We start from the raw sequence: 25,672 nt of genomic DNA, 5'->3' as shown, positions 1-25,672 counted from the left end.
TATTTACTTAGAGATAGTTTGGAAACACTACTAAAAATATTTTTGGCACCTGTACCAGAATGCAAGCTATGGAGACTAATCAGTCTGTCTTCTTTTGGGCTTGCTTTTACAGCCCTTACTCACACTGAATGGTGAGGATATGTGTAGGTAGTAATGCTGTACTTACAGATACAGTCTCATATCCCCTGAGCATGAAGTCAGTGGCAAACTAGTATCACCTAGTAATACAAAATGCAGTTTTCTTTCATTGCAGGTATTTACAAGTTTTCTCCATGCTGTGCGTTCCTGTTTTTACATAACGCACTGGAATGTATGTTCGGCTCCTAGGCTAACCTCAATTACCGCTCCTTTATGCTGTATCTCTGCACCCTCTGCGTCTTCTAGCTAGTGCAGCAGCAACAGTGTTGCATAATGTACAGGATGTGCAGAATAAGCAGTGCCTTGGTCTGTATTTTGCCATTATAAATTTTTCAAATGCCTTGTGTACTCCAGCTGACCAGAAACTGTACGAGTTATAAAACCTCTGGTGCCTGACAGGGTGAGTACAGGGCTCTGCAGTCTGAACAGGCTAAAAAAAGTCTCCACTTTACCTTTCTGAGTTTCTCCTTTCCCCCTCCTGTTTGAATGGCTTCCATTAGGGCACTATGCAGTGATGTGTCCTTTGGAATTGGTTTTTGGACAACAGGTTTGAACTTCTTCTTTGGTCCAAAGATATTGGTCTGCATATTAACATCCAGTTCACTGATAGCATTAATATCCAAATCATCAGGTTTCTCCTCCTGTTCTGACTCTGCGTTTGCTGCTGCACCATTTAGCTCGGATGAAGCTTTAAGTGAACTACCTTGTACACCATTAGCAGGCGGCCACTTAGTGATTCGCAAAGATGAGCTGAAAGAGGACGGGACCCCTTGGAGATCAGGAGACTTGGGAGATGAGGCTGAATTAGTGTAGGTCAAAGTCTCACATTTCTGGTCCAACAAAAGACACGTCTTTTTCTCTGCTATAGTTTGTTTGCTGCTTAAACCATAATCATCTTCTGCACTGTTGTTATCCTTTGAAGAGGATTTAATAAGTGGGACACTGGTATTCTTTTTATAGAAATTCAGAGGAGTTGCTTGATTTGGTGCCCTGATGTTAACTACTTTGTTTTCCATGCCAGAATTATCACCAGGTGTAAACCTGTGGGATGCTTTTTGACTGCAAGTAAAAATACTTGAAAGTGTTTCTTTTGTTTCTGCTGATTCTGTTTCCACAGGGCTATATTTGGCAATAATACATCTTTTTGGTGAAACTCCTGCTTCAGTTTTAACCTCTCCTGCCCCTTGCTTATTTTCATCTTTCTCATGACATTCCATAGAGTCAGACTTCAAGGTAGTTACGCTGATGTGTCTTGCAATGGCAGAGGCAACATACTGGCTTGAAGTCCTCCTATGTGGCTTTACAAATGGGAGCTCCAGCTTGTCCTTATTACTGGTTGGGGCCACTAATTGTGTTACCTGAGACTGTGTAACTGGAAGAGGTGGTTTGGTCCTTTCATTCTCAGACTGTCTTTCAGCTACCTGGGTAGTAACAGTTTGTGGTGCTACAGGTTTTGGAGCTGCAAGACTGACGGGTTTGTGTTCATGTTTTATAGTAAAGGGCTTAGAGTTTGTGGTGACTGCTGACTTTTTAGGAGGATGCTCAGCAGAGTCATCACTTTGCTTTTCTATAGAACTTGACCTCCAGAATGCCTTCACTTTCCCAAGATGAATTTCCTCACTTTCATCAGTGGAGGTGCCTGGTATGTGCTTACTGACACCGGTGTTTGGGCCTACAAGGTTGCCCAGTTCATCTATCTTAATGGCACCAGTGGCGAGTGAAACTCCTCTATCGAAATGTTTTACTTCAGGTTTGGGAGGGACAACTTTAAAGGTTGTCAAACCCATTTTAGGTTCATAGTTTGTTCCTGAATTCTGGGCACGATGACACCATGTGGGTGTTGATGAGACTTCTTCTACTTCAATTTTTTTTCCTGGTGGCCATTTGATTTCTAATTCTGACTTACTTTTTTTCAGAGATCTTTCCCTGTTACTACATTCATTAAATGGATTTATCTTCTCTTTTGCTGTACTGATTTCAGCTGTGGCCTTGGAGTGAGATGGAGTCAGCTTAGATTTACAGTCCTCAGACTTCATGCCATGTTTGGGGAGGGGTTCTAGTCTTAAGTTCTTTTCACTTCTTTTTTCGAAGGAGGATGTGAGAGATTCAAACATATCTCTCCTCTGTTCCACAGGCAGGTGACTGAATTCATTTTCAGATGGTTGCTGATGTATTAGGTCCTTGGATATGCATATAGCTCCACCATCTGTGTGCCCCTTATCAAAGGAACCTGCATTGTTATTTTTATTTGTAAAGTTTCCTGTATTAACAGAGTCAGCCGAGATATTTTGTGAAACCCTTGTCTCTGCCTCTTGATTTCCAGCTGAGTTAGAGGTGCTAACTTCTGGAGCATCATCTATGACTGTTACTGGAACAGAAATGGTAACATCTTGGGCAGCCTCAACTTTTCTTGTATGTGGGCTCAATACTTCATTGCACTCGGAGTCAGAGTTACTTATACCATCCGCTGCTGCAAAATACACATACAACATTACATATAGGCAGTGTTTAAGCAATATGACTTTAAATTACCCAAACGGCCAGTACAAGCTTAAGCGGATCAGATATTTCAGTTACACTAAAACTAACAGGAATATATTTATGCCTGTACTACAAAAAAGGAGAGATCTGGGTCCTTTTTATTGTCTGGTTGCTGATTAGGATCAGCCAAATATTCCTGCAGTCCTCCCGCTTCAGCCAGTGGGAAACATACAAATGCAGCTGAAAGCAGAATTTAATCTATTGTTCATACCTTATCTTTGACTAACTTCTCTCAGTGATAAACATTTCACCACATGACTCCAAAGGAGAAACATTTCTGAGAAACAGCGAGCAACTCCAAATTATGTTTCCCAGACCTGGTTAGTAATAACAGCCCAGCTGAAGGATTTCCTTGAGCAAGCAAACAAAGAAACAGTACTTGTATTTTTCCTCCATTCTTCTCACCCTTCATTACCAGTGATTCCAGAAGTCTCATTGTGCAAGAAGCTTAACTCTCCTCTCAAATTTGCTGGTGTAAATCAAGGGTTACAACACAGAAGCTAAGAAATTGCAGTGTTAGAGAACTCCCAGAAATTAAATTAGAATCAAATCCTCTGCAGCAGTACTGAAATAAAGACGGGAAGTTTTAAAAAAGTATTCAACATCATTTGGTGACTAACCATTAATAGGGAAATATTTTTATTCACATTAGGAAAAAGAGGAGCACAATATGACATTTTATCTCTTCCCACTGTTTCTGTTCATGGTTTTAATTTTTTAACTTTAAAACATGTCTGCTAATTCAGAGGAGGCATTGGGTACAAAAATGTCCCCCCCCTTCTCCACTTCATTATGATAAAATAGAAAACAGAGGCATTGTTCATTAAACACAGAGCTAAATTCACAACTGATTTAGCTTCACTAAAGTCAATGAAATTATACCAAATTTGGCCCAGAAAATGTGTCCATAAACTGCTGTTCATCTCTTCTTGGTAGCAGACACTGAAATACAATGACAATCTAATAAGCAGCTTGAAAAATATTCAGCCTATAAAGAGTGGCCGCCCCAGAAGCAAAGGGAGAGGAGCCACTTTGGGTGGATCACATTCTGCCTCCGACCTGTCGGTTGTTCCCAGTGATCTTAGTGAGAAATGCGCAGATGTCCCAGAGTACGGTTTGACTCTGTACCTCCTGGCTATGCCTCTCTCTTTTGTACTTCAGAGGTAACACGCTTCCCTACCTTCTAAATCTTCATCCAGGCCAGCCAAAGTCTGCTGGAGTTGGGCAGCAATGAGTATATCCTCATTCTCATGCTTAGCCGAAGCCATTTCTTCACCTCTCCTGCTAAATGAAAGAGGAGAAAAAGGTTGGGTCTCCCCCTTTTTTCGCTTCGCATTGTTGCTCTGAAACACACTGTCATTTCAGCCCCTCTGGTTCCACTGGGGTTCTGAAACTCATTCCCCAAAGTATGAAAAATACACAGCCTTTGAGACACACACCACCACGCTGATGGAAGGGTCTCTGTGGCGCCTGAGCGTACTCAGTGTGCTGGCGATCAAAAGATTAGGATTAATAAAGCCTGTTGCAAAGAAACGGTCTGGCTTCACTGTGAAGTACGCATTTCAGCTGGGCTGCAGAAAAGCAGCGTTTGCCAAGGCAAAGGTTTTGCATATCCATAAATTTTAAAGCTGACCACTAGCCATCCTGTGCACACGCTGTGCCAATGTATCTGCACCTTAATTAAGTAAAAATTGCATGGCAATGAAAAATAAAACCAGCTAAGTACTGTTAGACAATCACTCTGCATCCTGAGGGGAGGCAGGGGAGGAGGAAAGAGGAACTAATCCCCTGAGAGCTGTTTCTAATGAAACATATAAAGGGGCTTGATTTTGCCAGAAAATAACTCCATGGTTTTTGATGAAGTTGTACAAGGATCTAAAACAAGTCTGAAATCAGAATGAGTGCCAAGTGTTGTCTTGGCTTACTGAAAGAAAAAAAAGAAAAAGAAGATGAAACTAAGAAAAATCCTAACAAAAAATAACTAAAATAAAAAAAATACGCATGGCAACCTGTTACACAACAGACCTTCTGTTTCTTAGGAAGAAAAAATCTTGACCAGCAGAGCTTTTCTACCTAAATGATTGAAACTAGGATTTCACATTGGCAATTCATTTTTTCCAGCTACCTGTTCCTCTTCTGAAATTAAGACATTGTCGTCTGTGACACTGTATCTAAGTTTTGCCCTTGTGATTAGCCCATTGAAAAAATAATTTTCCATTCTAGCCACACCTAAACTAACTCTGGTCAGGTGAAGCAGATTTGCCCTTTTCAAGATCAAACCCTTAATATCACAGATACAGTAACAGATGACATTTTTTGGTAGTCAAACACTACCTGAAAAATGCCATTTTTCTGCTGCCCTTTGAGATAATAATCTGAATAAAAAATCAGGGGTGTTTCCTGACATTGATTTATATGACATCTAACAGTGTAGCTTCCTTTTTCACTATTTTATTTTTCCCTTCCTCATAATAGGAGCAACTGAAAGCAGATGTTGAAGCATCATGTATTTTATTTTACTTTATTTTAAATTTTTTTTTTCATTCACCTTTCCTTTCTTTATGTCTTTTGTAGCAGTCCCGGAACCCAATTCTTCTACTTGCACCTAAACTGCCTTGCACTTATAAAGTTGAGTTCATGTATGTGGGATCAATAAAACCAGCATAACACATCTGCAAGGAAGCCTTCCAAAACTCTTTTCAGACACACATCCTTTTCCTAAACAGGGACGAATTCAAGGTGGCAAAGCTACATATGTGCCTAAGTGGTTTCCAAAACTGGAATCTAAGACAGAAATATGTATTGGTTGTTTACATACAGAGGAAGAGACACACTGCTCTGTGACTGGAACACAATTTCTTCCAACATTTGCCATTGACCCGAGCTTTGACAGGCCCTGAACATCCCCAGAAGCCCACGTGAACTGATGATGCTCAGGTCCAGCACCCACACTACAAGAGTCATGGTAAACTGAGTTTTCCCCCTGCTGGATTCAGAGAAAGGCGGCACAAATCAGTCAATGTCTCCAGCAGAGGCAACTGATGCTGTAAGACTGCAATCCTACTGTACCCTGAAGAACACCACACACACACACACACACACACACAAGAATGCGTGAGACCACTCATCTGAGCAATCTGACAAAAAGATTTAAGCTCACTGCAGCATTCAGATTGGGATAGAAGTCTGGCAAAGAAAAAGCTCAGCTTGAAGGTGGCAAAAAGAATGAACCAGTTGAATTTCATACTGTTTTTGCAGTGCAAAGTTTAAAAAAATTAATAAAAAATACTTGCTGTCCTCTGAGTGCATTTTAAACCAATGTATTTGCAAACTCAGAGAGAGCATTTTTGTTGGGAGAATCATTCAAACTGCACCAGCTAAGCAACAGGTCTGTCCAGCGTGGAAGGCAAATATTGCTTTCTTCTTTACAAAGCTGGTCTTGCAGGATTGTTGTCCACAGCTGAAGAAAATTACTAACACCCATTGAAATTCTTTTTCTAAGGTACTGTGAAGAAGTTGTTTCCAAAACCTTGGAAGAAGGATGTCAGAGAATAAGACCTAATTTCACAAAGGCTATGTCAGCTCACCAGCTTCTTGGTACCTGACCGTATCCTTCTGTCTACTGCCCAACTGTTCTGCAATACAGCCAAAAAGTGTATTACTAAGGTTGTCCACGCTGGGCTTTCTCCAGGAAATAACGAAAACTATTGGCTTGAGAATTTTATGGGTAATTTATCTAGAAAAATGTATTTGGGACTGGAATTCCTGAGCTCCAAACATGCAGTGTGGGTCCACTGCACTGACCAGCTCTTTTCTCATGTCAATCAATGGGAATCATTCAGTGACTCTTACAGCAAAATTATCTTCTCCTTGATGGATATAACGGTCAGAAGAGGTCTCTTTCATTATCCTCTGTGCACTTACGCAGTGACTACACATAATTTGCCTCTCAATCTCTGCTTCAATCTCCTTATCTAGACAACTGGGATAATAATACCCAATTCACAGATTTTTCTTCTGAAGGAAAGAGAACAATGCAGTGAAAATGAAAGGATTCTTACTGGCTTTTACAGAGGGAGCTTTGGAAAAAGCAGATCTTTTATTTTGCATTTCCAAATTCCTAAAAGAGCGATTGCTCTTCTCCAAACTCACCTACAAAGCAAGCCAGAAGGTACAGATTAATCACAGGGCTCTTAAAATTCTTAGCATTGGGAATTTAAAATGCGATACATGTTTTGTGAGGCAAAACTACTGGTAGTTTCCAGTAGCTCACATGACTTATAAATATGCCTAGGAAGACTCTTTCTCACAACAGTATTTGGAAAGGAAAACAAAAGGGCCTCTAATTTTTTTTTTTTCCATAGCCTTCTTCCCTTCTAACCCTATACACTTTTCTTTAGTTGACAGTTGTTTTGGCCAGAATCCAAGAAAAATATGACTTATTCTGATACAATGTTTTACATTCTGGATAAACATTACCAGTGGTATTTTCTCACATACACTTTTTTTTTTTTGACTTAGGGAAGAACTTGATAACCTTTACGCTGCCTTTCTGGTAAAACGTGAGGCGCTAAAAATACAGCACTGGTGAGCTTTTAGCCCTAGCTCAAAACGGTAAATGGTGCCTGGAAGCCTGCGCACTTACTACTTATGTAGATGAGCAGAGATTTGTGCAAGAGCACAGAATGGAGCAAAGTGACTACTAAACTACAGCCTTCAGTGCTCCACTGAGCGCGGGCTACAATGCATAATTACTCCTCGGCAGTCATTTGCACAGTTAGAGACAAAATGAAACTTACAGCAGCATTTCATCAAATTAGTGCCATGGGAGACAGACATTTAGGAGAAAGTTTTCATTCTAAGAAAGAGAGAAAATTCTCTGATAAGCCTAGCTACAAATGCTGCATTAAAAAGAAACCCAAAGCAGTGGTAAGTCAATGGATTTGCAATGACACAAGCTGCCATTTTGTTATAGTTAAAGCAGCTTTACCTGGAGGTCTGCAAATGATAAAACTGACTCAAGTGTCTTTGAGCACTTCCCAGAAGTTCTGGTGAGCCTCATGTACGGTATCAGAGGCAGAGCCCACAAGTCCCACTGTAACTGTTTAAATACAACACAGACCTATGTAAACTGCAGAGAAGGGACCGAGGAAGGGGTTCAGTTGTCTAAACTTGGGTACTTGGTGCAATTTGAAATACTGTAGGATATCCAAGACATCTGTCTGGGGCTGGTAGACATAATATGGAAGATAGGGAGACCCATGTCCTGCTGGAGCGGCACCAGGCAAGAAGAAACAGCAGTAGACATCTCTCAGGTTAATTGAATGTGACCTGAAAGTCTCACTCATTTTGCACCACATTTGCTCTATCAAAAGACTTGAGAATAAGGCTCCTGTGAATTTGGTACTAGCTGGGCAGGGCAGACAGAGCCATTGCAAATAACAGAGTCAAATCCAGACAGGCACACCATGCAGCAGCACACGTAGGGACACAGTGACTGCTCCGAGGCAGTTCAATACACACCGGGAGCATTCAGCTCCTCATGTGCCCCGGGCAGCTAACAGGGACTGACCGACATGGAAAGCTGATAGAGCTACTCCAGACCGAGCTCTGGAGCATGTGGGCTCCTCTCCCAGCTCTGATGATAGTCTTCTCAGCCTGATGCTGGGGAATCACATTAACCTGTCTGTATGTACCCAAATCTGTCCTCTTCACAGTGAATCCACAATATTCTCCTCTTACACAAATGCTGGAAAGAGAAATGCTTCTTCTTTGGGTATATATCGAGGTGGTGTTAAAGAAGAGACTGATGCTGAACGATTTTAATTTGTAGAAAGTATGGCTGAAGCTTTTTCAATACAACTTTCTATACAACCAGGCCAGAAAGATGGCATTAAGTAAACTCAAGGTGTTTATATATTTGTTTTTGTGAGTGATGCAGCAAAGTACTCTTCAAAAGTGGAGGTAACTATTTTCCAGATTAACCAATAGTTTACAAAATCTCAGGGACCACTTTTCCATTCTTTGCATTTTTTAGGCTAGATGACTTTTTTCTGTTTCCTTCCAAGGAAGGAATGTAACAGCAGCAGCAGAGCAGCTAGTGTATGTGGTGGACTTTCTGGTCACCTAAGTTACGACCTGACCAGCAATATTTTCCATTTCTGCTGCCTTCTATGAACTTGAGCATGAAGTTTTAATGTTCAAATGACCAAAGCCTGTGAAAATGAAAAATTTGTAGACTGAACAACCAACTTAGGACTGGTTAGACAGCAAATCTATCACTTGTCTTTGATGCAAGATTTCTGAAAGTGGCAGGCAACAAGGAAAAGGAAAAAGCACACGGTCATATTCTGTTGAATGCCATCTAACCTTGCTTTTTATGTTCTTCAATGAGCGATAAAAAAAAAGCTGCACATACTTTTTGAGAGCAAGGTACAGGTATCATTTCCATTCCAAGTTTTTTAGTTTGTGTTCTGTTTCTAGTTCTGTGGGACTGCATCAAATGTACAAAGGTTTTTAGACTGTGTTTATATCTGTGCTGAATAAAAATAATCAGAGATTGAATTAAACTATTTTCCTATCCTAGAACACACAGATCCAGTAGTGCCTTCAAGTGCAACACCACCCAATTAAAAATAAGAACTTGCAAATATAGATGAGGAGGAAAATGAAGTAATTTTTCAGCTGCTGGGTTTATGGTCCTTTTACAGTCCACCTCCACGCTTACTGGTCAAAAATCTAAACAGAAAGTAAATGAAAATGCTTTTGCTTAGTATCATTTTGTGTTCTAATGCTAGAAATCTCTAAGCTTGTTACATACCAGGGTGATTTAAGCTTCCAGACTCCTCCGACATATGTCAGTTCCAGTGTCCTGCTGCATAAGCAGCAGCTTGTAGTTGCTCTACAGTTGCTCTTCCTCTCCCGGAAGCCAGCACTATACCTTTAGAAACAACCCAAGCTGCTTCCTAACACATAAAATATTCTACAGCTCCAAAGTATACAGAATTTTTCCAGTGGATGAGTTTAACAGACAGGCTAATCTGGATTCTTGCTCTATAACAACTGTGATTATCTATTACTTAACCATAGTATCATTAGTATCTTCCCTCCATGAAGATCTGCCAGCAAAAAAGTGCATGAGAGTATCCCAATTTAAAGAGTTTTCTGGAACAAGGGGAAAGGGAAAGCCAGAGATAAGGAAGGAAATTAGTAAAACTATGTAATAAGCAGAGGCTTGCAAATCTGTCAGACATCTGGGTCTTAATTAAGTAATTTTTCACCCCTGAAGTTCTCCTTGTCGCTTTAACCCTTTATCTACCTTCCTCCCCCTTAAAACTACATTTCTGTTTTCAAAAAAGTAAAACATGTGCCTACTCAGCCAAAATAAAACCTATCCTATAGAGAAATAACAGAATAGAACTTTCCCATAGTTCTCAGAGATAGTAACAAGTGACATCTAATTATATAGAATGTGTTTGTGCAAAAGAGGTATATATAATATATACATACGCTGCTATTTTTCATTATAGTTTTTCTCTTTCCTTCCTTCCTGCCTTCTGCCACTCACTATTATATTTTTTCTTCCTCCGACCAGCTTCATCGCTGAATTCTCTTCAGCTACTGACTTCTCTTTCCCTCCTGTCCTTCCCAAGCGGAACACAAAACCTTGTAACATTTGAATTTGAATGAGCTGAAAATTAAGCAGAACAAGTTCACCCACCCCTATCCTTTCAAGCTTTTGTTTTAAACTAACTCATCAAAACCCTAACAGTTTTGTAGCAAACAGGGAGTATTTCTCAGGTCGGTAACGAAAAAGAGTCTTCTCCTCCCAGTACCTTCAACTACCCCAACCAGAGCCAAAGGTAACAAATTCTCCCAAGAGAAAGGGAGGAAATGGGATTATCCCTGTCCAGATCCACAGCATGAACTGATCTCAGGAGGGTTCCCCCACCCCCACCCTAAGCCCTCCACTAGCTGTACGTGAAAAAATATTCCTCTCTCATGGCTACTGAAACAGAAACTCAAGGGAGGGGAAAATCCCCTTCAGACCTTTGGAAGGTATTTTATCTTTTTGTCCCAGACAAGTCTGTATTTATTTAGCTTTATAACTGCCAAGTTCCCTTTACATTTTAAAATACTTTTACTTTTTAAAATATTTGACTACATTTAAAACATTTTCAAAATAAAATTAAAAAAAAGTTTTGTATTTTAAAGTGTTTTTCCTGCTCTGAGACAGGATGGTGGAACCACTCACCCTTAAGACCCATTTTAAAACCCTGATTTCAATTGCTTATAAATTTGAGAAATTATATATCTTTGCTAGGTGGCAGTCCAAATGCAACAATTTATATCATGCCCATGATCATTCTGTTATTTTATTTTAGCCAAAATGGTTAAATGTCTTCCAAGAACAGAGTTTGGAGGAAAAGCAGAGCTGCATTCTGATACATGAAATGTTATTTAATGCTCAGTCCTCTGAAAAAAAGAGGTCCTGTGTGGTCTAACTGGTCACTAGTCTGCCTTGACTCTCTGCGCGTCAGCTCTCCTTCTCTAAAACAGGATAATGCCTCTTTTTCATCTCACGTGAGTCCTGTGCAGAGAAATGAATTAAAGTCTGCATAGCACATGGACACTAGTGTGATGAGTAAGATAAAAAGAGCAAAAGGAAATTAAATAGCCCTGTCTTCAGAAGAGAATTTGAACTGAGAGTGAACAGTGGTATACCTGCTTTATTAATTGAGCTCTGAAACTTAGAAAGAAAATAAAATAAAATAGAGTACGATCACTTTAACTAGAGATTTTATCACACTGCACAGAAGGGGGGGGGAATTAAGGTTAAAGGGGGGAATCTAAGGTTACACAGCCAGCCTTAATATTAATGTTACCTAACTTTGAGCACGTGACCTAGCATCCCTAATAATATTATTTTAACATAATTTTTAATGTGTAATTATTTATAAAGCTCCAGACAGTAGGTGTGCATGATGCTTTTTAGGCATATAAAATTGTCTGATCCCTGCCCCTAGGAGCTTACGTGATGACACCACACAAGGGATGGGAAAGGAGGGGGTATGGGAGGACACAGTTGCAACACTGTGAGATCATGAGATGTACTTACTGCTACATAAGCAACATTTCAGCTTCTCTGTGGTTTTCTTGTTACTCATTTAACACTATATATTAAAATTTGGTGAACAGATACATAACACAAAGAAATCAACCGTAAGGAAGGATATGAAGAAAGAGAACTATGCAGTACGGTGTTCAGAGTCAGCAGTTAATATTAAAACATTCACAGCCAAACGTTGCATGTAGTCAATTATTTATATGGGGTTAGGCCTTGGCACCTCCAGCTGAGGTCTGGATTCTGCTCCACCAGGCACTGTACAAATATATCATGAGATATGATAGCTGCGTTACGGTTTTTACCGTAAAAACCAGTCAGTGGCTGATGGGGATATCAGAGGCAGAGAGACAAAGATGGTCTAACAGGCTAGAGGCAAACCCAAGGGTAGAACTAGAGCGTTTTGACATTTGATTTGATATTCTACACACCAATTAATATGTGTATTTGGATTAAGATTGCCTGAACAAGAATCCCAAACCAAAACAAAAAAAAGCAAAACAGAACAAAACAAAAGACTGCACTTGCAAGTAGCTCCCATGTGCTGGAAAACAAAACCATGGAGGAAAGACTCCAGCTTGGAAACCCTGGAATCCAGGGACCTTCTTCTGTTTCTGTGCTCTGGGAACTGAACGAGATTTGAGCTCTGCTGTGGTTGTCATTTCTGTGTGTGCAGAGCCCGTGGTACGTGCCATTTCTGCTCCGACCATACTATTATGCTGCTACGTGCAGACAAACCTATTGCACCCTTAAATGCTCACAACTTTCCTTGACTTCAACAGCAGACCCTGCTGGGATATTCTAATGCTATCAGGCATTTCGGCTACACAGAGACCATCCAGTAAACAATTCCAGAAACTCTAAGAAAAATGAATTTTAAAATAAACATACAATTAACCAAAGTAAGCAACATGGCAAAATACTCTTGACCTCTTGGAGCACAGGCTAAGCCTCTGGACCAAACCTAGGTAAGAACTGTGGACTTGATTCCGCTCTTCACTGCAGTTCTTCATTGTGCATGTGCAAAATAATACCACTTGGACTTTCTTTAATTCTTCACACTCCAAATGTAACTTGCTTTCACTTTAAGGGTACTTTTCACAGCTCACAGAGCACAGAATGATTTTAGTATACAACATTATAAATTCTTAGGAATTAGTTATTTCACTGGGTGAAAAGCCCAAGTTTTAGGCAGCTTTACAATTTAAAATGACAAGCTAAATATTTCCATCATTCTTATTAATCATTTTTTCCCAAAGCCTTAGTCAAATTACTCACTAAATAAAATTTCTGGCTTCAGTGGAGCTCAGACTCAAGGAAGACTCCGATTCAGTGCTGCTAACCACTGCTGCTTTACAGTAGCAACAAGGAATTTCTTTGTTCTTTTCTTCCTTTTAGAATTGAGTTAGGTCTTGGTACACAAACATTTTCCTTTAAGTTTTGTAGCTTATGAAACATATTTAAAACTCTGTATAGCTTGGTATCAATTATTCATACGAACTCCACTTTCACTTGTCTGGGAATTTAGGAAGCTGGTTTGGTCCTGAAAGTAGCCCGTCCATCACAAGAACTACATACAATCTCAGAGCTCCCAACAGGTTTTGTTATGGCAGCTGCTCTGACAGTGGAAGCTGAAACTGCTGTTCTCCAAATTTGGCTGTATTCAAAATTGTAGTCACAACTGATTTACAACCCACTAAAACAAGAATTTCATACAAATAGGTTTGAAAAAACTCCTTATTTTTTTCCCTCCCTCTACACTTAGGAAGTGGCTTTTGAAAACTTAGCAAGTTGACCTCAAAAGGATGTAGATGAGCACAATTTTCAAAGCTGGTTTGTTTACAAACATAGGTTAGGAGTGGAATTGGATTTACCTTCAAATGTAACTGGCACATTCGGAGCATAAAAGTTTAAAAGTTATTACTATCAGCATCGCTGCTGTGGCAATCTAAGTGGTTGCTGCCAGAAGATTAAAATAAATCACAAACGCTAAGTTTCTGCTATACCCTAAAGTCAATCTGAAGCAATTTTTCTGTCCCAGAGCCTGAAAAATAAATAGAATTTATGGAAAAATAACTGCACTCCCCAAATAACAATAACTGTCTCCTATTTCAGTCTAACCCACTCTTTTTAAATTATGGGCATATTATATAAATACAGAATATTTAGCATGATAAAATCACAGAAAAGATTAGGTTGGAAGCCTAGCCCAACCTCCTGCTCCAAGCAGGGCTAGTTTCAAAGCCAGACCAGGCTGCCCAAGGCTTTGCATGGCTGAGTTCTGAGAACCTCCAGTCATGGAGATTCCTCGACCTCTCTGGGCCACCTCTTCTGCTGCTTAACCACCGCCATTTTGAGGAATTTCCTCCTTATATTCAATGTTTATTTTCTTTACAGCAGCTGGTGATGGTTGCCTTTTGTCCTTTCACTGAGAAGCCTCACAGTCCTCCTTTTGTTTAGGGAAAGACCGCAATCAGGTCCCTCTTTACCCTCAGGGCTTTTGCAAGGTGAACAACCCAGTTGCTTCCTCTCCCCCTCACACCTCCTGTGCTCCAGAGCCCCAGCCCTCTCCATGGTTCTCCTCAGGACCCTCTCCAGTTTGCCAATCTCTCTCTCAAATCGGGGACCCAAGACTGGACACGGTCCTACAACGCTGGCCTCACAGCGGCTGTGCAGGGTGAATAATCACCCCCCTGAGTGCGATGGGCAGTACACCACACTATCCTTCCAGCTTCCACTCTTTTGGCTCAGCAAGACCCCTGAGCAGCAGTCCTGCCGGCCACCTTACGAAATGTCCCGTTGTCTCTTCTATGTGCACTCTTTCCAACTATTAAAAATTTTGTGTGTTCATGCGGCAAAAGTAAATCTCAATGCAATGTACAGAATATATATCTTTGGCTGAAGTGAAAGATAGAGAGAATACTGACTTCCAAGAGGTAGTGTGTCACTTAATGACCTGTGGTCGATCTTTTACTTGACTAAAAAATACACCCAGAAAAAAGTCCAAAATAGTTTTCGCTGATTAGGATTGTTCTTACAGGGCTTTGCTTTGATGTCTTTGCTCAGTACTATGGTAACTTCTTTCCCCCTGCTCAATGTGCATGTGTGTTTTCCTAACCAGTTTAGATCCTGCACTTTGAGGAAAGTTGGGATTGCTTAGTTAACTTACAAGGCCCAAGCTAAGTCTACTGAAATTAATGGGTTGCTTTTTTGGATCAGATCTGGAATGTTAACTGCAGTTACTCTACTAGCCTATCTAATCCTCCAAATAGAGACTGCATCAGGAGCTAAGAAACTGTAAAAGGACAAATAATGAGAAAAATGTATTGTTGAGCAAGTATCTAAGTGAGGCTTGGTCTCATCTCCATTGATGTTGATAGATAAAGAAAAGCCCTGAGATCATTCTAATAGGTTAAATACTGACTTTGGCCTAATTTATCCCTAATTTATCGCCCACTGCATGATCCAAGATGAAGTTTTCCCTCAGAAATGTGTGGAAGGAAATAACTAGGTCATGATACATGCTCTTATGAAGGGGCTACAGATTAGCAGCTGAATGGAGAGAGACCAGAAAGCACAGACTTTGTGTCAACTGAGAATTCAGAGGAATTTTTGGCCCCTGTCCCATGACTCTGCAGCATCACACAGAGCGGATCCCTGTCAGTATTACCAGGCCACCCTCCTTGCTGGAGGCACAACTTCCTATTTGGCCAGTTTATATTTGCAAAGTCCTATAAATTTTGGGTTCCCTTTGCAGCCCTGCCACCAACTATGTGAGTTTTGGCAAACAAACAGTGTCAGAGTCACTTGTGTTTGAAGGCAGTTTCTAGATAAATTCCAGGTTCTCGTATTTTCTTGCAAAAACTGCAGAAAAATGTTTGTTTATGCAAAAAAAAAAAAAGAAAAAAAAAAGGAAATGTGCTGAAAAAAACCCCCAACGTATAACACCAATGGAGGTTAGCATTGGGTGAACATATATATGCATGCACACATCCACAAACCAATCCCCAAATTTCACTGAATACAATCCTTTTCCACCTGGCTTTCAGTGGCTTGGATTTTTCCATTTTATGAATTTCCCATTTTATGACCATTTTTCTAGATCAATATATAGTAACATTTTAAGCACTTCATATGCTATCAGAACTACAAAACGAACCAAACTATAACAAAATTATTTCAGACTTCTTGGAGAAATCAACTCTGGAGGGCAGCGGTCTTTTGCAAGAAATGTAACTACAAGTTCAAACAGAAAAGTGACCTTTGCCTGTTGCTACAAGTATGTCACTGGAGGGAATTTGGCAGTAAGGTTTTCACTGGGAGGAGTCACTTGGCATTGGTACTGGTTTATGAAAGAGCAGAAGAAAGTAGAAGTTGGTTTTCTCAAATGACTCCCTACAAGGGGAACATGCAACATATTTTCCAAGAGCTGGCTGCAAATAAATTTTTACCTCTGTGGAGCACTGTCAGATCCCACACTATTGCAGCAGGCATTCTTTACAGGGCACATCTCCGTGCCACACATCGCATCTGCCTCGGCTGAGTCCATGCAGCCATTGACCAGCTTGATGTCTCTCAACTTCATACTGTCATTTTGTGAATCCAAAGATACAATGTCAGATGGGGAGCTTACAACACCCGAGTCTTCCGTGGTGTCCTCAGATGCAAAACAGCTGCTTTCTGATGCTGTTTCTTCCACTTCTGATAGCTCCAGAACCATGTCATCCACTACATAAACATTATTATGTGCAGGCAGCAGGCTCTCTAAATGAAATATAGCAAGGAAAGTTAGCTGAAAGTCATTAGCACATAAATCAAACACAGAGCGATATTCCTTTGTAATTGGGAAAAAACACATGAAATACATTAGAAATAGTAGGATGGAGCTCAGTATTTGTATATAGGATAAAGATGATTTGAAAAGTGACAAAAATTGTATCCTTCTTTTCTTTTAGAAAGGTGGTTTGCTATGCCTGTTCTGTGAGTTTGGGTTTTATAACTTTTAGAGCAAATCAGTTTCCTTACTGCTATGAAGAAACAACAGTTTCTTAGGGGATTAGACCAAAGTTTAAATGATGTGGTGTACGAAATCACTCCTGTTATTGCTTCTGACAACATAATCTCATTATTCCTCTTCCATGCTGCCAAACAGATCATGACATTTCCAATAAGAAGTCTATATGCAGGTAAAAATGGGCAGCATTTCCCAGTAAGGACACTGAATTGGTAAACTAGATCTACTGCTGGCCTACTGGGTGTCACTTTATTTTACCACCCTTCAATTTCCTATGTGTTAAGTAGGAGAACGACAATCGTCTCTTTCTCAAAGCACAAAAAAATCTACTAAGTGTATAGAAAAGTAGACACTAATATGCTTAAAGCAGAACCTTTTCCAACATTTAGTGGTTTATAAAGGAGATCAAGGGATATGCCCTTTGCATGTTTAACTCTACTAAAAGTTACAAATTTTGAGAGAAGACTAGATACAGTACGATTTTTCATACTCTGTTTTAGTTTGGTTCCTATGAACTACTTGAGTTTTCATTTGTTTTGTGTTTGTGCGGGTTTTTTTGTGAAAAATACAATTTTGTTATTTTCCTTAAGAAATGTACAACTCTAGACTCCATCCTGCAATTATGCCATTAAAGGGGAACTCCCAACAAGGTCAATAATTTCAATGACTGAAATTATTGAGTGACTAAAGACAGAATCAAGCCCAAACACACTTCTTTTGATCAAAAGAAATCAATAAAGACTAATCTAAATGTTTAATTTGGAATTATAAGTGTGCTCCATTCTCTTCTTCAACCTCAGTAAGCAACAGGAAGATTAAACAACAGTTTATGGTTTGATCCTGCAGACAGTTGTGGTGGATGTTAATTATATGAGAAGTCTCAGGTCTACAAGCGTGACTAAGATTAAACGTACACTTCACTGTTTTTTAGGGTGCGAATCTACAACTTTTTGAAGCATACATGAAGCTACAACTCAATAAAAATGATCAATGGAAAGAAATATTTCTGTATTATGTTGTATACACAAAAGTACTTTCTTTAAGTCAGAGAACTGAAAACAACTTTGTCAAAAAATGTCATAGAAATAATTTTGTAAGGGTGTAGCTTAGCAGTGAAGCTTTGAGTAAAACTAAAATAAAAATCAAACCAACATTCTCCTTGACTGAGGTTACAAGATGCCATTAAGTACTGAAATTGATTTCTGACAGCAGAAGCAATAAAATTCAGAGGGCTACAAATCATGATTAAAGTTGTAAGTGCTGTCAAGCATCGATATTAATGATGGAAGATGATCCAAAGACTCTATTGTGACTTTGGAAGTAATGTTACTTGATTTCTTTGACCTTATTTTCTATAACACTAGCTCTAGGTTCGAGATTTAATCCAAGAGATCGTTCCACCTAAAAATGACAATTACAGGAACTAAGTATGTGTCACAAAATGGATTAGAGTATGCTCATGACAGAACTACAACTAGGAAAACACCAACATCAAGGAGAAATACGAATAATTTGACATTAAATACCAAATAATAAAACCCCACGAAAATAGGCAGCAAATGAACAGGTGAGAGTATATGGCCTGCTTGGCTTTCAAACAAACAAAACCCCCAGTAACAACCCACCACCAAAGCATTAGTAAAAGCTACAATATGTTAAAAGCAGAACAAAGTAGGATAGCAAAGAAAGCAATTTAAAAAGTGGAAGTTGAAGAATGGAAGCACACGGGAAGATTTTGAAGCAATGCACAATGCAGTATACCTTGATGCAAAGAGACCTCTATATAACACAGGCCACATCTGCTGTCACCAGGATGTCATAAATGACCTCCACCCTACAGCTGGCTCAGCAATTTATAACAAAGTACCTACTTCCAGCTCCTGACAGGAGGATGGTAGGCTTTTCCTCCCTAGCTGTCTCTCTCATTTCCTCATCCTCTTCTCGCCTGCCTGCAACTATTTCCTGCAACTTTCTGCTCAGAGATTTAGATCCTTTTGGTCACACAGCCCTACTTGTCTACTGTAGTAACAACACTCAAGTCCCTCCTTGATGTGATTCAGCAAGCTGCTCTATGGCAGGATCTCCATCCCCCAGCCCATTCTTTCCACATATTGACAAAACAAAACCCAATTCTCTTATTAACAGGGTCCACGTGCAAATCGATCCCTATCTGTCACGTCTGGATCATCAGCTGAATCATCCAGCCCAGTGTAAGAACCTCCTCGTTCAACAGCAGTTTTATCCGGAAGCACACAACTAGAGAAAGGCATCTTTCTATTCAGCGATTAAATTCCCTGTGCTCAAGCAAAATCAAAACGTCCCCCTCTCTTCAACCCTATCAGTTTGTGAAAGCGCTTCCCTAATCTTTTAGCTGCACCAAGACCACCCATTTTTTTAAAAGCAGTTAACACATGGCACTGAACAGAGTTGCTGGCTGAGGCAAACTGTTTTGATTGCCACTACTACTCGTCTGAACACGAAAGCACACACGTAAAACACTACTGCTATGTTTCTGTGTCATGTTAACAACCTTGTTTCAGCTAAGAGTGACACTAAAACACCCCTGTTTTAAAGTTGAGCCATCCTTGGATGAATTAAGTAAGAATCTATTCTTCCTTTTACATGCTTGATTAAGTCTCCACTGGTGCAAGCTGAAGATGGATGGGCATTACTGGGTAATGATACATGACATGAGAAAAGCCTACCTCAACTTAACTGACTAGTCTTGACTCCAGGAGTCAGAAAATACCTTTTCAAACTTTCTAATTCTACACAAAGAACTGGGTAACGCACAGTAGTAGACGTGATCCTGCCTTGTGATTTTTCCATATTTTACCGCAGAGGGAATGCCCATGCAGAAAACCACCACACACTAAGCACAGCTACTGAAGTTATTTGTTGGTCAAATAAAGAAAAATCTGAACATTTGTTTCTCTCTTCCCTGTCATGACACTAAGAAGATTTCAATATGGGCTCTGACATTCAAGACCTCATGTAGACACATCCAGGTTAAGCCAGAATATTCAGCAACTACTTCAGGATGATCAGAGGGCTGGAGCACCTCTCCTATGAAGACAGGCTGGGAGAGTTGGGGTTGTTCAGCCTGGAGAAGAGAAGGCTCCAGGGAAACCTTCCAGCAGCCTTCCAGTACCTAAAGGGGACCTGCAAGAAATCTGGAAAGGGCATGCCGTTTACAAGGGCATGGAGTGACAGGACAAGGGGTAATGGCCATAAGCTGAAGGAGGGTATGTTTAGATTACATATTAGGAAGAAATTCTTCACAATGAGGGTGGTGAGGCACTGGAACAGGTTGCCCAGAGAAGTTGTGGCTGCCCCCTCCCTGGAAGTGTTCAAGGCCAGGTCGGATGGGGCTTTGGGCAACGTGGTCTAGTGGAGGGTGTTACTGCCCATGGCAGGGGGGTTGGAACTAGATGAACTTTAAGGTCCCTTCCAACCCAAACCATTCTGTGATTCTATGACTGGACACACAAATAACAATTGCCACAGATAATGCATTACTGAAACACTGCTGTACCTCAGAAGACTGTGTTTTCAAGTATGTATCAATGCCAAGATCTTTTTTTCAGTAACACATGACCCAGTTCACTGGCTTCAGGGGGGGTGTGATATTGAAAGGGGTGTAGAACTTGGCCCACAGTCTCCGAGTCATACTGAAATCTCCGTGGAGCATCTCACCCACAAGTGAAACTGGAGTGTCCCTCAACACCCTGCATTGCTGCTTACCTACATCCTGCTCCAGGCTGCAGACTGTGCAAAGCCCAAGGGAGTGCCATACCAGGGATCTCCCCTGCTCAGGAGCAGCAGTGCTGTTGCTGCACAATTAGGTCAACCACAAGTTACAAAGGCTTTCTTGGGAGGGGGGGACTGGGACCGTCTGTTTGCAAGAATGTTGCCCGTGATTATCAAGAGGGAAAGAGGAGAGTAGCTCATCAGTGAAGAATGTGAGCTTCTTGTTTAACACAAAAGAGATCTTGTCGCTTTAATCTCAATAGGCTGTAAGTAATTAGGGAAACACTGAACTTTGAGTTTAGAGGAGTCATATCTGCACTTCTGCAGTTTGATATCGCATATATGTACACATTACTCATACAGAATGCCAATGATAGGGAGACAGATAATCCTCACCTGGTTTAAACGCTAATCAGCACTTTCAGAAATGAAGATCTACCATTCTATGATTCTGTGACTACCATGGGTAAAATATTCACTTTGAGTACTCCTATGAAAATAACCACCACCGACTTCAAATGAGATCAGAATCAGACCTAAGCACTCAAAGGACGCATATGCTACCCAGCCTTACAGAATCGGTCACCAAAGCCCAAGCCATCACTCCCTCTGAGTCCAATGGGCTGAGTCCAATGGGCACAGGGCATATGTAAATCTTGTCAGACTGTAACTGTTCGCTAAGTGCTGTGACCTTCTGCTTTTACAGCACTGCTGGTTGTTTACTGTCACATTCAATAATGACAGAAACAGTATATCCAAAAGCATTTTTAAAGAGGTAACAGTTGATTTAACCCTTACATGGTGAATAATTTGAATTTCATAATGGTTTTAGAGATGCAGCGTTCCTCTAATTCCTCTGAGCTCTTGCTAAGAGGCTGGCAATTATTTTTCAATTTCTTTCATCACTTGTTCCACTGCCAAAAAAACTTTCTTTTCATGGACTAAAATTGCTTTGCTGTAGTTCAAATGGTCTATTACAATGAAGTTGTAAAAAATATTACAAACTTCATGATATAGAGAATATTAATTTTTATAATGATCCCCAAATTACAAAATAATTATTTCAGTGACAGTACTTAAAACCCCTAGCAAGAGAAAGAAACACTGCTCTAATTATTTGCACTGGCAGTAAAAAGTTAGACCATCACAAAAGACCAGTATTTAAAAAATGTACATATTTTCATACACTTGGAAGAAGGCTGGTGGAAGAAATGGGAAAAGAAAACATTTATTATGGCAATGATTAACAGAGATGATGAAAATGGACAACACAGGATTAGCCTAAGAGTCTTCACACAGGTGCAATGTGTTCTGGTTACGTTTTACTAATTTTACTCATTGATCAAAAACTGGTACATAGAGGGAGGTGTTAAAAAACATCCAGTGAGCAGTTAAAGCACAAGACAGAATGAGTGGACTTCTCTCTATTTATCACAATTAAGACTGTTTTAATCCAATATACTTCTTAGCATATTTAAGCCTAAATGTATTTTTTTAAAATTAAAAGAAATAAAGAGAAAATAAATGACCACTGTTATACGTTAACAATAGCATGGGGGGAGCGGGGGAATGGATTGAGGTCCGAGGCACTCCTCTCCCAACTCCTGTAACTGCCATGCAGAAATGGAAGGTGAGGCCAGGAAATGCTGAGGTGAGGAACCATGCTCTGCACTCCAGCTCTCCTCCAAAATGAGAACATAGAGCAGCTTAGTATCAGCTCAACTCATTTAGGTCATAGAATCACAGAACAATTTAATTTGGAAAGAACCTCTGGAGGTCACCTAGTTCAACGTCTTCAAAGTAAAGCTAACTTCCAGCTTAGACAAAGTTGCTCAGGACCTTGAGCAGCTGAGTTTTGAAAATCTCCAAGCAAGGAGACTCCCCAGCCTCCCCAGGAAATCACGAATCATTCATTCCCTGGACAATGTTTAATGCTTCTCCCCATAAAGAACATCTTTCTATGCCAAATTGAAATTTTTCTAGCTGCAACTTGTCACTGTTGCAGTCTTATTGTTTCACAGTGAATCTCAGAGAAGAGTCTGGCTCACTCTCTCTTTTCCTTCAGATGCAAGACAGCATTCAGCTTCTCCTTACCCTTCCCTTTACCTGCAGGCTGAAGAAGCCCTGTTGCCTCAGCACCTTGATGTACATCTTTGAGGCCTTCTGCCAGACTCTGCTGCCTCTGCTCTGGTTTGTCAGCATCTTGTTCCACAGAACTCACAACTGAACCCACTTTTGGACAATGGGGACAGATGTGGCTTCATGGCAGCCAAGTAAAGGGGAGTAATCATTTCCCTTGATCTGCCAGTGCAACCTAGTCTGTGGTTAGTGCTTCATCATCATAAGAGCATGTTGCTGACTCACGCCGTCCTGCATGTGACTCCCAGTTCTCACATAATGAGATATTTTCAGTCTCCTTCCTAGTCTTATGCCCCACACTCATGTTTTCCAACAGGTTCTTTAATTGCAGTCGTTCTTACAAATGACTGCACAAAACCTGCAAACAGAAGTAAATCCACTCCTTTACACAGTAGCCGATAACAAAAGTTAAAAGACTCACAAAGGACGTGTCTCACCAGACATACCATCAGAAAGGTATATATGGAGTATTACTAGATACACCCTGTGAATCTTCAGCATTTCCACAGTAGATCTCAAGCTAACTACAGTTAACTTAGGTACCTAGATCTACTCTCCTATGGTTGAAAAATAAATGCAATGTGGACTGATTTAACCTGCTTTACCAATTTGAGGTAGTTAAGTACCTCCTTTGAGGTTAAACCTGTCTGCTGTTAGTTGATATTGGAACACAAAGGTATTGTAACTTTTACAAACACTTTTTTGGCAATGGTGTTCCCTACACCAAAGGCAATACAAGATAGGATCAAGCCAGGGAATGGGAACTGTAGAGTATTCCAGTCTCTCCACTGTTTTTTCCATGTACAAGCGACTGTGAAGTTCTGTGCACTAATGCTTCATTTTCCTTTCAAACCTACACTGAAAATTATTGTGAAGTCTCTCTCTCAAAACAACACCAGGTAGGACTGTCTGCTGGCTCCTCAGAGACTCAGGGGAAACTGTCACTTCAAGTAAATGTCTGCTACCCTCATCTTTATTTTTACGACCTGCCAAACAAGCAAACAAAGAAAAATTTCTGAACTAATGCAATACAGATTTTCAGATGGGAAAATTAACATATTGGACTTTATTATCCCTATTTCTTTCCTGCAATCCTTTCTTCAATGACTGAAAAAGCCTCTCTGATGTCTGCAAAGCCCATTTAAACTAGAATGCTGCTGCTATTGCTAAACTGCTTTTCATCCTCTCCTTTTTGGCACTCTCTTGAATCTACTAGCTCCTTGCTTTTATAAAAGCCTCGTTTGGATGCTCTGACAACACTATACCATAGTCAGTAGCCAGCCTTTCTTATTCAAAGGGATCAGATGTCGCAAAGGCGACATGAAGAGCAAAATGCTCTTTGACAGGTAAAGGATCATGTGTCAAAGTAAATCTTTTCCTGATTAACTGGAAAACATTGCCAATTGGCTTGGAGAAGGATAGAGTTTAAAAAATGAGTCAGTAGTGTGTGTTGTTCATTTCCTCTTATACACAATAAAGTATGATGGGAAGACTTTCACACAGTTCCTGGTGTTCACTATTTGAGGTTAACGGCAAGCTAGAACGACTCACAAGGTACTTTCCCAGCTCTAGTTGGTCATTTACTTAGGTATGAGGAGAGAGGCAGCGTGCCTAATCCATGCAGTTCAAAAAGACTACAGACAAGCAGACAATGCAGGTTAGAGAAGCAGGAAAACATGGAAATATATTTAAGAGCATATAATAGATAGCTTCAGACTTGCACGTCATAAATCACCATGTGTAACACTGGTAACATGCCGTGGTCGATAACGGGGCTCTTTGGAGGCCTTTGCGGGAAAGGAAAATCTAGATCTAAACCCAGAGATATATAATATAATGAGCCTGGTGAAGAAATAAACCACTCTCCACATTTTGCTGGGAATTATTAGTCTTAACTGATAGATTTTGGCAATCCACATCCTTTACAGAGGCGGTCAGCTTCCATTCAAGCACACTGCAGAATCTAAACAAATGGACTGTGAAGGTGATTTTCATGAGCCACCTTAGAGAACACACTCTACAAAATTGCTTGAAAAGTGTATGCGGTGTAACGATTAAAACCAGAAATGATTAGTGCACCTATGCAATAAAACAATGTTTTATTAGGTGATTTTTAAGACCACAGAAAAAAGGCTCAACTTTTCTTTTTAAACTTCACCATCTTTCCCCCTCGTGCACTCTGTTCTATCAATTCATTCTCTTCCTTAGTTTTTATGTTAACAATTCCATAAAATCTCTACTAGTTTCATATTTCTAGCATAACGCGGAGGAAAAAAACATAAAACACTTTTGCATTGTAATTATACTTTTCTTCCCCAGAGACTAGCTGCCAGCAAACTCGGCAAAGAAGAGACAGAAACCCCCAACCCTAAGCCAAACACACATACACATATGTACACACACACTTGTGGGATTCAAGAGCTCTTTCCGTAGTACAGAGACACCATTCCACTCACAGTTGTGTATTTATTTCTGATTAAAAGTGATTTAAAAGTTAGGAAGTGTGGAAGAGAATCAGGTCAATCCGTAATAAGCTATCTATTACTGAAACCATTAGGTATTACACAATAAAAAATTTTTGAACAGTTGCTTTCTATTTATGGGGACAAAGTATACTTGCCTGGGGCATATAAGCACTTCTATTGAGAATAGCTGCAGAAATGAGAAAAAATACTTTTAGTACCTTCCTAACAATGCAGACTTACTAGGCAGTAATGACAACAAATACTGGTTTTGCTTAACACCAAACGCTAAGAGTGAACTCCAGGCTGGAGTGGTGGTTAATAAAATGGGATTTCATCACTCTCGCAGATTTTTTTCTTATCCATCCTCACAGCACCTCAGTCCATTCAGATTTGTGATGTTGCTTTTCAGTTCCTCCATCAGTGCATCCATCATTTTCCCTTACATCACCTTCTATCTTTGTATAGGATAGTATGTATAGTATCATCTGAAGTCAGACAGAG

At 40.1% G+C, this 25,672-nt stretch overlaps 1 protein-coding gene across 13 annotated transcripts in view; it reads right to left on the bottom strand.

Annotated features, from left to right (window-relative positions):
• COBL (cordon-bleu WH2 repeat protein) overlaps positions 1-25,672 on the bottom strand; it is a 165,061-nt gene that overhangs the window by 9,303 nt on the left and 130,086 nt on the right. For 10 of the 13 annotated variants that reach the window (XM_054816791.1, XM_054816778.1, XM_054816789.1 and 7 more), the window contains 3 exons: positions 16,255-16,567; positions 3,860-3,963; positions 591-2,608 (listed from right to left, as the gene is read on the bottom strand). In XM_054816791.1, coding sequence (XP_054672766.1) covers positions 591-2,608; positions 3,860-3,963; positions 16,255-16,567 — 2,435 coding nt within the window. The remainder of the gene's footprint in view (positions 1-590; positions 2,609-3,859; positions 3,964-16,254; positions 16,568-25,672) is intronic. The other 3 variants (XM_054816785.1, XM_054816779.1, XM_054816780.1) reach the window with 2 other exon arrangements.

This window comes from Grus americana, chromosome 2 (assembly GCF_028858705.1).
Source record: "Grus americana isolate bGruAme1 chromosome 2, bGruAme1.mat, whole genome shotgun sequence".
NCBI lineage: Eukaryota > Metazoa > Chordata > Aves > Gruiformes > Gruidae > Grus > Grus americana.
This window is presented reverse-complemented; position numbering and strand designations above follow the sequence as displayed.